This window comes from Poromitra crassiceps (assembly GCF_964638095.1).
Source record: "Poromitra crassiceps genome assembly, chromosome: 7".
In the NCBI taxonomy this organism is placed as follows: domain Eukaryota; kingdom Metazoa; phylum Chordata; class Actinopteri; order Beryciformes; family Melamphaidae; genus Poromitra; species Poromitra crassiceps.
Genome location: NC_139628.1, coordinates 40,916,633 through 40,932,641, shown reverse-complemented (window position 1 = coordinate 40,932,641; position 16,009 = coordinate 40,916,633). Strand labels below are relative to the sequence as shown.

The 16,009-nt window shown below is 45.2% G+C and overlaps 1 protein-coding gene across 1 annotated transcript in view; it reads left to right on the top strand.

Moving 5' to 3' along the window:
• Positions 1–396: 396 nt before the first annotated feature.
• m1ap (meiosis 1 associated protein) overlaps positions 397–16,009 on the top strand; it is a gene marked incomplete at both ends in the record, with an annotated part of 66,398 nt that continues 50,785 nt past the window's right edge. The window contains 3 exons of the mRNA XM_083640117.1: positions 397–654; positions 1,720–1,917; positions 13,383–13,551. Of these exons, the coding sequence (XP_083496243.1) occupies positions 397–654; positions 1,720–1,917; positions 13,383–13,551 (625 nt within the window). The remainder of the gene's footprint in view (positions 655–1,719; positions 1,918–13,382; positions 13,552–16,009) is intronic.

Genomic DNA, 16,009 nt, shown 5'->3' with positions numbered 1-16,009 from the left:
TTCTGGCAAAACTACAAAATGTGCATCATGTAGGCTAGCTGTGATGTAAATGATCTAAAAATAATAAACTCTTAAGCATCCCTTTTAAGTGTTTTTTCTGACAACATAAGGGGAAATTTGAATCATCATGCAAAATATTTGGTGTAGGGATGCGCCAATATGAAAACTTTGGCCAATACCATAACCAATATTAACATTGCTGTTATGACCAATAACCGATATTTAGTCCATATGATTTTTATTTATTTATCCTTTATTTAACCAGGGTAATTCAGAGTGAAAGTTAGTTAGCTAATCGTTCTGTTAATGCTACTTTTTGCCAACTAACATGACATTTTCTTTGTCCCTGAATGTTGCAGTTTTTTTCTATGTTGTTGTTTTCAGATTCCCGTTTCCATGGACTCCAGGAAGAGGCCAGCAGGCTCCTCCCAGGCCGTGAGCCCGGTGTCCTGCCCCTCCTCGTTTCTACGGCAACCGCCCAGGGTCCTGATCGTGGACGCGCTGCCGCCCTGGTGGTCTGACACCGGCACTGTGATCTGCAAGGCTCTGGACAACTTCCTGTCCCTGGCCTGTAGTCTGGACGGACCCTGCAGGATACCGCTGCTCAGCCTGTACGCCATCAGCATGCGGCAGGAGTGTCTACTGCCGTTTGTGGTAAGAAAGAGATGGAGAGAGACAGACAGGCAGACAGACAGACAGACAGACAGACAGACAGACAGACAGCCAGACAGGCAGACAGACAGGCAGACAGGCAGACAGGCAGGCAGACAGACAGACAGACAGACAGGCAGACAGGCAGACAGACAGGCAGACAGGCAGGCAGGCAGACAGGCAGACAGACAGACAGACAGACAGGCAGACAGACAGACAGACAGACAGGCAGACAAACAGACAGGCAGGCAGGCAGACAGACAGGCAGGCAGACAGACAGGCAGACAGACAGAGTGTGGCCGGTTACCATAGACCATTGGTTCCCAAACTGGTGGTCCGCGGGGCTCCGCCTGGTGGTCCGCCAGAGACCAGACAACAGTTTTTACATACACGTGACATTAACCCTGAGCAGTTGCCGGATTAAGCCGATTTTCGGAAATATCGCGATATTTGGGAAACATCACAATTTTGAACATTTACTTTCAGAGGCTGCAGCAGGCTCAGTTTTAAAGCTAGAGTGAAGTTTCTGGTATCATATGAAACTAGAAGACTTAAGGAATCGATTTGTACAAACCATGTCACGCTAGCTTGTCAGGAAGGTAGCTAAATAACACTCCAAAGTTAGGCTAAATTTTGGCGAGGGCAAAAAACTTTTTCAAAGGGGTCCTCTTTTTCACAGCCTAATGTTGGCAGTTGTGTGTGTGTGTGCATTTTGAACCAGCTAGTACCCTTATATTGTTATTTTGCCTTTCTGCTGCTATTGCATGGTTAAATCAGCAAATTTTATTTTATGGACTATATGCAGTGGAAGTGGTCCCTGGGAAATTTGGTTTGGTACGTAGTGGTACTGTACTTGGTCAGAACATTTTGGGAACCCCTGCCATAGACCATAAAAATATGTACAGAGTCCATTGGTTTTTGGACTCTGGTTTTGAAGCCAGAGGTTTTGAAGTTTTGTTCACTTCTCTTCTCTCTGTTTCTACCTGTCGCTCCCTCGCCCACCCCATCTTTCTCTCTCTCTCTTCCTCCCTTTTTTCCTTCTCTCTCTCCCTCCCTCTCTGTTTTCAGCAGGTCCGTGGTAACCTGGCCAGGATTCATTCCTCTGTGGAGGAGCTGAGGTCCATCCCAGGTGAAGGTTGTATCATAGGACCGGCCAGAGGAGGGGAGCTGCTGCGTCAGGCAGTACTGGACAGCCTGCAGCAGTTTAAACAGTACAGCAGACATACCAGCGCTGGCAACCAGGCCAGCAACAACGCATCTGTGGAGGTGAGTGACACAGTCAGCAACTTCAGAAACCAGTCGCACGTCCTGATATCGCCGTGTGTTGGTATCTTTCCCAGACCATCGTTTTTCCCTAGTATGGGCCGGAATGACCACACCCCAAACTCATTTGATTGGTCGCTGCAACTGCTTCTTCCTGAAAACGTGTGGCAAGTTTTAAAAAATATGGTTAAGATTAGGGTTAAGGTGTGAACAAAGTGCAATTCAGGGTGTGCTCGGTCTTGTGGCTTAATGGGTAAGGTGCTTGCCTTCCAATCTGAGGATGGGGTTTGATTCCTGGTCAAACCACACACATTTTTATAAAACACAAGGGGGGTGGACATTAGGTTTAGGCAAGTACAACAATGTGGTTAGGGTTAGGGTTTGGTTATGGTCGTGGTTAGATAAGAAAACCCTAACCCTATATCTTAACCACATTTGTTGTACTTGCCACACATTTCCAGGAAGAAGCAGTTGCGACGACCAATCAATTGAGTTCGGGGCGTGGTCATCCTGGCCCATACTAGGGAAAAATGATGGTCCAGGAAAAGATACCAAGAGCGATATCAGGACATGCCATTGCACACAAACACACACACACACCCTATGCAAGGGTGAGCTACTGTTTATGCAAATAACTTATTTCATTTAAAGTAGTCCAGACCCTAACTCTGGTAGTGTTTGTAAAACCATAAGAACTGGAGATGCTGGGGATTGAACCCAGGACCTCATACATGCGAAGCATGCGCTCTACCACTGAGCTACATCCCCTCTGCTGTCTGTCCTTCCTTCAATCAGTCATCCTCTGGGACTGAACACTGAACCTGCCTGAACTCAGTATTACAGTAGATGAAGCTGGTGATGCCATACCAGTGTATCAACATTTATGAAGATCTAGCACTTATCAGCAGATCCTAGCCGATACAACAACTGCAGAGTAGCTCAGACTGAAGTGGGCCCACGTTGGTATTCAAGCTTTGTGCTTCATGCTAATGTAGGGAGCAGGCACCATTTACACCTCTTAACTCAGCTCTCTTCAGATCCACTCCGGTGTATACGAGCTATAAAAAAACTATATTGAATCAGAAATCTAATTTGCATATTTAAAGGTCCCATTTCATGTGATTTTTAGCTGTTTAAAACATGTCTCACGGGTCTTTAAAACAAGATTATGAATTCTGTTGCAAAAAAACCCAAAACAAAATCTAGCCTTTGTGGAACTGATCTGCTCGGTCTCTCCCTTCATTAACTATGCGCTGTTTTGAAGGATAAGATGATCTGTTAGGATAGATCCATCTCTGGTACAGTTGAATGTTTTTCTGACAAGGCTTGTCTTCAGCATTCAGTTGGCAGGGGGCGGTGCTCAGGGGCGGTTTTAGCATCAGACCTTTGGGTGGGCTCAGCCCACCCAAAGGTCATTGACCGCTGAACCCCTAGGGGGGTCCGGGGGCATGCCCCCCCGGAAGGAAATTTTGTACAGTTTCAAGTAAAAATGGATGAAGCTGGTGCACTTTGAGATCAAAATGAAGAGACTAGATCTATGAAGAACTACACACATCAATATCTTCTTTACCGTTCTGTGGTTTTACAGCAATGAAAAAATAATTGTTTCCCTATATATACTATATATATTCTGCATACAGGTTACTTATGGTAGAATTATGCTTGCATACATAATACCAAAATCACTTCAGGGGAGTTTCAAGTAAAGTAACATTTTGCTTTGTAGGCAAAACAAAAGTAAAATTAAATCAAAAGGGAACTTCATAACTTATTGGCTGGAATAAAATTCCGACAAGATAATAATATACTGTAAGCACTAAAGCAGGAGTTTGCAGTCAACTAGTTGAAATTAATATGTGGCAGTATTTGTGGGGGTCAAAATCTATATAGGGTGTACCACCACAAATAGATCAGTGTATGGGAAACACTGACTATTAAATTGTGTGACTAGAAAGACACCAATAAATCTGAGAAAATGTACTTTAATTTTGAACAACAGCACTACAACGGTGGCATTACAAATGGTATTATGAAATTATTGTGGGGAAAAACAAGAATGCCACTTTTTTTCATGAACTTTAACTCATTGAGTGCCAAGGACGAGTATAGTCGTCAATTCGAATAGTAACGTAGAGTGCCAAAGACGACTAAAGTCGTCAATTGCGTTTTTTGACGGTGGGACGTGGATCAAAGCCTCGTGCATCTCCTGTAAAAATATTGTAGCTATTGAAGGTGTATAACCTATTTTATGGACCCATTAGGTGGCGACAGTGCTCTCCAGATTAGAGAAAGTTGAGGAAAAAAATCAGAAAAAGCCCCGTGATGAAAGAGAAACCGATGCATGAGCCAGAGCGGCACAGATTGCTCTGGCTGCCTGGAGCCAACGTTAGCTGCGAACAGCAGTCAATCCGCTCCCACAAATGAGCCCCTCTGTCTCTGCTGCATAGTTTCTCCACACGATTAGCCGCCAGAAAATAAAACCAAAGCCAAACCATACTCATGAGAATGGTTTGGCTTTTCAGTGTCGCGCTGGGAGCCGGCGCACAAGGCTGAGCGCTCCGAAAATAGACTGGGTGCAGCGCACTTTGAAACGCGCAGCAGAAAGCCTATAATCGGACGCAGCTTCATCCCAGCTCACAACCGAAACCCCAGAAACGCAGACGAACGCGAGCCCGATCCAGACTCCCCCGACGAGCGGCCGCCATCCGAACGTGGATCCGTAAGGCAGCAGAGCCTGCCATAGCAGGCAGCAGAGACTCGCCTGACACACGCAGCAGCCAGCAGAGCGAGCAGAGCCACCAGAGACACTCCCACAGAGGAGGAGTTTGGAGTTGAGGGGTGTGTGGGTGCTGTTCAGATGTTTCAGGTCAGAAAATATTAGCTTCAGAGTCAGTGAATGTGCTTGAAATGCTTCATTTCACAAAAGGCTGAATATCTCAGCTTCTAATTTGAAACGCCTGTTTTTGCTGAAAACAACCTATCTTCTCCGGCTCATAACTAAAGAACGGAAAATGGTATCAATAAACTTTTTTTTGCTGATGATACAGTAGAGTCTCCTCGTTCTTTGTGCGTGTTCGGTGTTTACATAGTAATATCACACAATATTCTGATTTCCTCGAGAAATCACTGAAAACGCTCTGAAACTCTGGCACTGGGAGCGTCCGTTCTCCAAAAGTGGCTGGCACTCAATGAGTTAAGCAGAAAATTAAAAAATAGTTTTAAAGCAAAAATAAATAATAAATAAAGATAATTTTAACAGAAACTGCTACTAATGACCACCATGGATTTGGAGAAAAAAAAAAAAAAAAATTTTTTTTTTTGGGTGGGCTGAGACTATTTTTGGGTGGGCTAAAGCCCACCCAAAAAAGGCCTAGAACCGCCCCTGGCGGTGCTGCAAGTGGGCAAATGGAATGAGTGTTACATACATTGTGATGTCACAACGTCGTGGAAGTCAAAACAGCTTGTTTGGAGGCAGTTTTTCCTTATATGGCTGTTTATACAGTATAGCACACCCAAGTCCTTTATGATCAAAGAAGCAAGGACATCTTGTTTTACACGAAACGCGACCTTTAAAAAAACAAGGTTTAAAATGTCTCTGTTAACTGTCCCTTTAGACCAGACCCCTTAAAACCAGCTCATGTGCATTTCTCCTTAATGCCGTATATGGGCTCCATTCAGTTGCCGCAGAGCAGAGCCATCTGCCTAGACGAGTCGTGCCATTGACATGAGAAAACAAGCCTCAGGAGTTCAGATCAGAATGTACAAATAAACCAGCATCCTAGTAGTGATATCCATTTCAAACCCCCCGTCTAATCTGTTTCCCCACCCTCTCGTACACTACATCTCTCCCCTTGTTGAAATCACTAAAGGATCATTAGCTATCACTTGGATTCACCAGTCCATTTAGAAAAATAGTAGTTCCTATACAGTATTTATGTTATACTCCAGGTACTGCCAGCCTTCGCATGATATTGTTTTGCAACAAGATATAATTTATTTCCAGCAACTAAAAAATCAGCTGGAGCTTAAAAAGTTCCAGACCCCTCAATGTCACACCTATTTTAGATACAAGCAGAGCGCAGTATCTTTAGCGGAGTAGGAAGGATAGCCGACATTACCGAAAGCATCTCATTAGTTAAATGTAGATTATAGGCAGAATGTTAGCCGCTCACTGTCGTCTGTGTTAAATTGGAACAGTTGGTCCTCTGGACACTGGGCTCTGTGTTGTTCAGGGTGCTTTATTAGGAGGCACTGGACAGATGATTACACTAAGACCCGCTGTTTCCGACAGCAACTGATATGAATAGCACTATTAGGGGCCAGAGAGACACTAAACAGACACATGACCCTTTGTGTGTGTGTGTGTGTGTGTGTGTGTGTGTGTGTGTGCGCACACGTGTGTGTGCGTGCGTGGGTGTGTGTATGTGTCCCTAAAATCAGTGTGTGTACTGTGTACTGATGTGTACTGATACTCAGATCCTAAGTCTGGTTTGTCCAAACAGAGCATTAAGCAGCCGTGCAGACCCAACGGGCTTATTTGAGCTGCCAGCGCCTTTCTGCAATTCATTCTCTATGGTAAGGAAGGACGTGCTAAGCGTGCTCAAGGAACGCACCTCGCGTTTAAATGCTCCCAGTGCCTAGTGTTTGTGGCGGAGCGCTCTTAGCGTCTCAAGCTGAAAAAGTTCAACATTTGGAGGAAAAGCGTGCTCCTCCTACCTCTTCTCCTCCCAGAGGGATCTTCAAGCTCAGCTGCAGCCGGAATTGCCAATAATCTGGCTTTCATGTTTCATGTTTACAGTGAACAACATCAAACAGACGAAACCAGCTGGCTACCGTCCGTGTGATCGTTACGTCCTGAACTGTACTGCACGCGACTCAGGACGCAGGGGGAAACAAAACAAAGCACACATTGGAAGTGCTCTCGGTATGATTGCCAAAGCGTTCACATGTGTTGTGTGTGCAGGCCACCTAAATTTGGTTTGTCCAACAGAGCAGGAAGCAGAGGGCAGAACCCATTAGAATCATCATTTACTGCCAGTGTTAATGTGACTCAGGAGCAGTGTTGGGGGAACTCATTACAAAAGCATCATATTGCATGTAATACATTACTTTTACAAATAGGATTTCAGTAATATTATACCAGGTACTTTGTCAAGTAATACAGTTACAAATTGAGTAAAAAAATAATCATCAAAGCACAATTTAAATAAAGATGCCATCATTTCCTAATCAAATTGTGTGTTCTTATGCAAATAACCACTAAACATGACAATAACAAAGGAAAAAGATAATATTTAGAATCTTGGACGGTTTACACTGACTTCAAGATGGTTGAAATTATTTTTTGGGATGGTTCGACGGGGCGGCGGTGTCATTCTGCTACTGCAGTTATTTTGGTGAAAGTAATGCAGAAGTAGTGTAATAAGTAACAAGTTACTCTACACAGACAGTAATATTGTAAAGTAACATTACTTTCAAATGAAAGTAACTACTAATATGTAGTATATTACATTTTGAAAGTAACTTGCATAACACCGACTTCAGGAGCCTGCCCAACATTAGCCTAACATCAGTTTATCTGTTACTCCCATGACGTGTACACACACGTCAGAAAAGCAAACCTGCTTTTTCTGTCATCAAATATAGCCGTTAGTGATGTTGAACAAGCTACTGCCTGAGTGCAGTGCCTGGGTGCTGCTGCCTGAGTGCAGTGTCTGGGTGCTGCTGCCTGAGTGCAGTGCCTGGGTGCTGCTGCCTGAGTGCAGTGCCGGGGTGCTGCTGCCTGAATGCAGTGTCTGGGTGCTGCTGCCTGAGTGCAGTGTCTGGGTGCTGCTGCCTGAGTGCAGTGTCTGGGTGCTGCTGCCTGAGTGCAGTGTCTGGGTGCTGCTGCCTGAGTGCAGTGCCTGGGTACTGCTGCCTGAGTGCAGTGCCTGGGTGCTGCTGCCTGAGTGCAGTGTCTGGGTGCTGCTGCCTGAGTGCAGTGTCTGGGTGCTGCTGCCTGAGTGCAGTGTCTGGGTGCTGCTGCCTGAGTGCAGTGTCTGGGTGCTGCTGCCTGAGTGCAGTGCCTGGGTGCTGCTGCCTGAGTGCAGTGCCGGGGTGCTGCTGCCTGAATGCAGTGTCTGGGTGCTGCTGCCTGAGTGCAGTGTCTGGGTGCTGCTGCCTGAGTGCAGTGTCTGGGTGCTGCTGCCTGAGTGCAGTGTCTGGGTGCTGCTGCCTGAGTGCAGTGCCTGGGTGCTGCTGCCTGAGTGCAGTGCCTGGGTGCTGCTGCCTGAGTGCAGTGTCTGGGTGCTGCTGCCTGAGTGCAGTGTCTGGGTGCTGCTGCCTGAGTGCAGTGTCTGGGTGCTGCTGCCTGAGTGCAGTGTCTGGGTGCTGCTGCCTGAGTGCAGTGCCTGGGTGCTGCTGCCTGAGTGCAGTGTCTGGGTGCTGCTGCCTGAGTGCAGTGCCTGGGTGCTGCTGCCTGAGTGCAGTGCCTGGGTGCAGTGCCTGCCTGGGTGCTATTGCAGCATGAAATCAGTCTGCTGCAGAAATCTTGGGGCTGAAGAAAAAGTCAACTGTGTCAGGAGGAGCTGAGGGAAAACATTTTGTGATGCATTATCATATATGGTTTATTCCCATGTCCCAGAGTCATGAAACATTTTCTATACGGTTTCAACTCGACAACATAAACATTCTAAATTGCCCCCAGCTTACTGTACTTCCTGTTGCAGTGTTTGCTGGTACAATAAATGACAGGAAATAAGCTAGGTTTCAGACGGTTCCTTAGCAACACAATTGCGTGAAAACCGTCTATAGTAAACCCTAAAATAGCAGACGAGGAAACAAGTAAGGTAAAGGGATTGTCATTGTTATATTTCATATCATAGTTTCACAGTATGTGTACAGTGTCTCGAGGTTTATCCGGATAACATTGAGTGTGTCTATATTTTGTTTTAAGGTGGACGTTTGCTTTAATGGGATTGTAAAAGTTGCGGTTCTGACATCATGCATTTAGTTTAATAACTGGAATATACTGCATGTCGTGTCCATAAAGCAGCACAGAAATATTACCATCAGACACAAAGAATGCTTTGTTGTGGTGGTGTTGTTTTTCTTACTCTGCATGTCAGTGGTTATATGACATAGCTGCAAAGAATCAGCGAGTCGTGGGCTTTTTAAGCTTGGCCAGTTCTTTGGAAGATAGGACATTTGGAACTTGAACTTGAAACACACATTGGAGCTTTCATAGAGCCAGCTGGAACAATTCAAACAACAGTTTTTTTGCGGAGTGAGTTGAGTCGCCCCAACGAGCCTCCGGGGGTTATGGGATAGGTGAAGGTGAAGTGAAGTGAGTGAGGAAAGAAGAACAGTGTGGCTTAATAATGGTAAAACTGTGGTTTTTACGGTGTGGCCACTAGGGGCAGAGGCGTCTACAAGAGGGTCTGTCTGTCTCCAAGAAAGAAAGATGTTATCACAATCTAGTATGTGAGAAGAAGAGTGGTGAGGACAGCGGAGAAAATCATCGGAACTCCCCTCTCCTCCATTCAGGACATCGCACCTCAGCGCTGCATGTCCCGAGTCCAAAACATCATCAGTGACACCCCCACCACAGACTGTTCTCCCTGCTGGCATCTGGTAGGAGGTTCTGCAGCATCCGGTGCAGGACCACCAGATTCTGCAACAGTTTCTTCCCCCAAGCCATCAGACTGCTGAACTCAAAATAAGCACTTTTGCACAACCGAACTCACCACTTTATAATATCCTCAGGTCTTTTTTCCACTACTCCACTTTACAATTCTCCCAGTGTCCATCTCTGACGTTTTATCTTATTTTTTTGCTGCTTTTAGTATATTACAATATTTTTTATATATTTTACATGCATTTTAACCCCCATATTTTAAATCCTAGGCTGTGCCTTTTTTAACGCTGTGCTGAGTCCTATGCAACGGAATTTCGTTTAGCGTGCACTTGTTGTATTCTGAATGACAGTAAAGTTTGTTTGTCTGTCTAGCTATTAGGGGTGTCACGATACACTCAGTTCACGATACGATACGTATCACGATACTGGGTTCACGATAACGATACGATACGATACGATTTTAACAATATTTTTTTAAACTTGAATAATGACAATATATGACTGGAAAAGTAGTATTTTATTTGAAATGCACAAATACAAAACATGCTGTTGTGGGAAATTGTTATTACAATAACAACTAGAAAAAACATGAGATTGGAGATAAGGCTTATCTTGAAATAGAATGAGTTACACTGTCACTTAGATTTACTTTGAACTAAAAGGTTTCTCAGCAGTATAAATTCTCATTATGCATCTTCAGTTTTTCTTCAAACTCAAACAACAAGACTTTTCTTAGTCTATTTTTTATGCATCTTCAGTTTTTCCTGTCAAGTAAACAGTTTTGCCAGAAACTCAATTGAATGGTTTCTCTCCTGTATAACTTCTCATGTGTCTCTTCAGAGACTTGTTCAACTGAACTACTTTCCACACATTGAACTTCAACAAACAAAGACGTTTCTTTGTCTATTTTTGGATTTTTTTTTTTTTTTTTTTTTTTTCACGATATGAGATTTCATCTCAACGATACATATCGTGACGTTTTACTATCGCGAAATTTCGTGGGACGATATATTGTGACACCCCTACTAGCTATCTATCTATCTATCTATCTATCTATCTATCTATCTATCTATCTATCTATCTATCTATCTATCAGTGATGTCATCAGTGTGGCATCACGCGGGAACACAGTGAGATCATACTTCAATTCTATTCTATTCTAGAATTTCCATCAGTGAGGTCACCTGACTGATGCTGCTGTCAGGAGACCTCACAAACTGAACTGAATGGCAACTGTGAATCAAGTCGTAGACATGCCATAAAATATCATTGTGCGGGTAACATTCACATTTTTGCCTGGCAGCTGGCTGCCGGCCTATCTGGCTCTGTCTGAAGTTTGGAAGGTCGGAAGCTGACTGACTGACTGACAACCCTGATGACATCATCACTGATATCATCACCAGCCCAGAGCAATCTAGTAAGTGGCACCAGCAGAGGTCCAAAATGCGTGACATGTAGCCAATGAATAGCCAGGAAGGGGGCTCGCACTACGTTTGAATGCACAAAATAAAGCTGATAATATACAATTTGATTCTTTAACGTCTGACCCTTTCAAAGTACATCACAAACGTTCCATTTTGCGGCAACTCGACAGCGCTGCTTAATCCAGAACCTTACTTGGGGGAACTTTTTGTGAGGTAAAAAACTGGTCCATTGGAGTGAATGGAGATGTTGCAACTCTTCTATTATACGGCTCTGCACGAGCCCTAATAATTGAGGACAAAAATAAGTTGATCAGTGGCCGAGCTGCTTGGCTACATATCTTTTCACTTGTGAGGAGGTGCCAGTTATCCAGGTTGTCTTGCCATCACAATCCTCTCCTCTGCAACTAAGTCAGTGGCGTTGGGAGAAGTGCCCCCCCCCCCCCCCCCCCCCCCATGCCACTTAAAAACCATCTCTGCGCAGGTATCTTCTAGGAGAAGATGCAAACAAGGGAAGAGGCTGTGTGTGACTGATGTCAGATTAGTCATCACTGATGTCATAAATCACCATAGTGTTACACTGCCGGGTATTGTCTAGTTGTTGCATTTTTTATCGCCCAGTCTTTCCTTCAGCTGGTCGCAGGCATCATGGGTGTCCTCGTAGTCGCGGATCAGGACCGTGTTGCCCAGGAGTCCGCTCTTATGCTTCAGCCTCTCGTTGTCTCTGTGGATACTGTTGCGGCATTGCTTGATCTTGATCAGCTCTTTCTTATTCGTGGCCACCTCAGCGTCCAACTCGGCCAGCTGGGCTCGCTTGTACAGGCACTCCGTCTGGGCCCAGTGCAGCTTCTCCTTCACATGTGTTAAGACCTCCACAGTGCTGGGTTTCTTCCCCGTAGTGCTGGTTTTCTTCTTCAAAGTGCTGGTTTTTTTCTCCATAGCACTGGTCTTCTCGCAATCGTCAGCGGGCTCCTCCATCGCGCGGATTTCGTCTTCCAACCTGCCCACCTTGGTCTTCAGCCTGATGTGCTCCAGGCGCAGTCGGCGCAGCTCGTTGTGCCTGAGCTGCTCCAATGCCATCATGTCCTCCACCTTGGTCTGAGCTATCTGTTTACCCATGCTTCGACTCAACACCGTCATGGCTACGTCCTGCTTCAGCTCCACCAGGGCACGCCACTCACTTTCCACCTGGGCCTGCTGCTTTTCAATCTGCAGTCGCTGCTCTTCCTTTTGCTGCTGAGCTGCCTGAACCTCTCTGGCGTATTGCTGCTTGATGTCGGCCATTTCGCTCTTTATTTTCTCGCAGCGCTGCTCCAGATCGGGCCCCTTCTCCAGCTGCCCATCTTCTACCATCTTCTTCTTCAGGTACGGGACCAGCTTCAAATGCAGCTGTTTCCTGCGCTGGAAGAGTTTCTCCTGCTTTGCTTGAGCCTGGCGGAGGACCCCTGGGTATTCTTCTGCTGTCACGTTTTCCCAATCTGGAGAAGCTACAGAGGCTCGCTCGTCTTTGTGCTTCTCCCTCACAGGGCTGGAGGTCTCTCTCTCGGGGCTGGGGGTCTCTCTCTCGGTGCTGGGGGTCTCTCTCTCTGGGCTGGAGGTCTCTCTCTCTGGGCTGGGGGTTTCTTTCTCTGTGCTGGGGCTCTCTCCCTCGGGGCTGGGGCTTTCTTTCTCTGTGCTGGGGCTCTCTCCCTCGGGGCTGGGGCTCTCTCCCTCGGGGCTGGGGCTTTCTTTCTCTGTGCTGGGGCTCTCTCCCTCTGGGCTGGGGGTCTCTCCCTTGGGGCTGGAGCTCTCTCTCGCTGGGCTGGAGGTCTCTCTCTTTGGGCTGGGGCTCTCTTTCTCGGGGCTGGGACTCTCACTCCTGGTGCTTTGATTGTCTGACATAAATTTGATTATATCTTAGGTTATCTTATCTTATCACAGTTTATAATATTTATCCCACTGATAATGTTGTAATGTATATGACATCATCAGTGGCAAATCACTGATGATGTGGCAAATCACTGATGATGTCATGCATAGACATTGCAACATCAGTGACATCATCAGTGATTTTATGACATCACTGATGATGTCACAATCCAATCCTTCCTATCACATCATAGACCTTGTGACATCATCAGTGGGGAATTCAAGTGTGAGCGGGAAACAGGGGATGGATAAATCCAGAAGGAGGTGGTAATGCAACATAAAGGATGCCAACTGCCATAAAACACCACAGAAGAAGAAAACAGCATCAGTGATGTCGTACTGTGACTGCCTGCCGAGGCTGCTTGCAGGTTGTTCAGTTTATGAAGCTATTAAAGCCTCCCATGCTTAGGGTTGAATTCTCTACCTGTCTTTACTTATCATAGCCTAAAACGTGTTTTGTTGTTTGCCAAATGTGTAAACTTATTTACAGAGGCAATTTTTCCATTTCCTGTCTGTTTTCCCAGGTTACTGTGGTGACCAGCCAGCCAGGGCGGGGTGTCGTGCAGCAGTTGGAGGCGGGCCTTAAAGGTGCTGACCTAGTGTCGCTGAGGCGGCTCCTGGTGGTACAGATCCTTACTGCCATGGAATGGGGGGCCACTCCCTCACCTGAGGACACACCCACTGAGACTGATGGTAGGAGACACACATGCACACAAACACACACACAGTTACAGTACATGTCGAAGTATGTAACCTATCAAATAAGGAGCATAAAAGGTCTACTACTACTTGCTGTATATGTATATATGTAGGCTGAATAGACTTACCACCAGAGACTGTTTATTAGAGCGAGACAACTGCGAGTCAATTCCTGTTATCTATATCACGTGGGTTTCGCCACTGCCACACCCCTTTAGGAGACTATAGTTACCGAAGTAAATAATAGCCCCATTTTTCACAAGCCACATAGAGTATGTTCTGAATATTCTGACACAAAAATGGCATGTTTCAAACAGACCATGAGGAGAAAATGAACTTTGTTCGGGACCTGTCTCTGTCTCAACCACACACTCTGGCGAGATCCTGCAACATATCTCTAGTCGGATCTTGTACTGGGTTGATATCAGATAAAAAGGAATGGCAAAATAATACACAAGCAGTAAGTGCTTTAGTGTTAAAAATGCCTAAGCTTTGTGTTGTAATTGTAATGAAACAAGTTATCTGTATTTTCCATCCATCCACATGGCGTTCACAACATTTCCAAACCGAGGTGGGTGGCCGGGGGGAGAGGCGACCACGCCCACTTAGGAGACAGGAATATGTATATCATGCGGCGCGCGCAGCGTGTATTGAGTCATCTTGTTGGTGTATTGAGTATCTTTGGGCTTACTTTACTCAAGCGCTCTTTCCCGATACTATTCCCCTGCACCTTCTTACACGTTGAGCTGAGCTGTGTGGTCGTCGTGAGCCACTTCCTACACTGTGTGTTTTGTACAGTCTGTCATATATCTCCACTCAACACTCGAGACACATCTCACGACTTCAATTTATAGAACTGGGCTGCAACCCAAACATTTGTCAATCTTCTTGGAGAGTCTAATTTCATAATGATATGTAATTTGTGTTGTAATTACATGAAAGTTAAAGCAGCGTGGTCCTGAGAAAGTAGAGGGTGCTGGAGGATGGCGGAGAGAAATAGAAGAGAGTGAGAGAGACAGAGAGAGAGTGTGAGAGAGAGAGAGAGAGAGAGAGAGAGAGAGCGAGAGAGACAGAGAGAGTGTGAGAGAGAGAGAGAGAGAAACTGAGAAAGAGGGAGGGAGGGAGGAAAAGAGAGGAAATAAGAGCAGGTGCAAGAGACTGAGAGAGGTGACAGTGCCAATTTAAAAATAACAAAATATGTACGTAGTGCGTACATATTTTTTTGTTCTTTATTTTTAAACTACACGCCATCTAAAAGATGTATTCCATGGAGATAAACGGCTGTTGGTGTCAGTGTAAAAACCTAACTGAACGGACTGCTGGTGTCAGTGTAAAAACCTAACTGAACGGACTGCTGGTGTCAGTGTAAAAACCTAACTGAACGGACTGCAGCCTTGTTTTCTCTGAAATGTTTGATATGGTGTGTCGGAAACATGATAGTTTCCATATCTAATAACGTAACAGAGCCTACACTCTTTCAATTATGCTGATTATTCCGTTCCTCCATAGCAGCCTATTGTTTTCGTAGGAGTGTCATATACAGTATAATTTCTATCAATATCATGATATAAGCTAAATATCCAAGTGAGAGCCATTAATAAACTGCAAGACCTACTAGAACTGATCCAGGAAAACACCCAGCAGCAGGAGCGGAAACTGAACCAAAATGATCCCCACCCAACACATCTGGAAAATATTCCACACATGTCTCTGCGCCAGTGCTACTCGGCAAATTCATGTGCATTTATTGTATTTGGCAGTGAACATGATTCTGATTCTGATTCCTGTCTCTCTCCACTGTCTAATAAAGTAGCACTGCCTTTAAGCAGAGGACTGTTTGGAAAGGAGAGTTGGAGGTACCACTTTTCCATGATACGGAGGCCTACACCCTCAGTTGCACTGATAACAGTGGGACTAGATCATTGCTTTTCCTCCACAAATGTTTTCTTAGAAGTGTTTATAGTACTGGGTGTTTGAAGCATGATAGTCACCCTAACTCCTTGATACTGAGGCCTACACCCATCTAGTTGCAGGAACACCAGAGGGGCCACTAGATCGCTGCTGTCTTACACAGCACTGTTTGTAGAAATGCTTCTTTCCACAGTGGAGGATACTTGATTGCTTGTTACCATGACTCCCACCCAGTGGTCCACTAGGTTTTAGAGCACAGATTAGCTCTCAATTGTGTTTTTTTCTTTCCTTTTTCTTTTTCGGTACATGCAACATTTGAATCCAGAAAAATCAAATACAAATATTTTTAGCTCTAAGACTTGGAAGCATGTTAAATGCCATAATATCTTGATACCAATTGGCCACAAGAGGCCATCATTCGTCTTGGCATCAGGAAGTACGTTTTACCTGCTCCGTTGAAGTCTCTGCTGCTGCTTTTGAGTAGCAAGATATTAGTTGTTTCATGATGAAGTTGTTCTTTGTCATGAAAATCAACTAACAA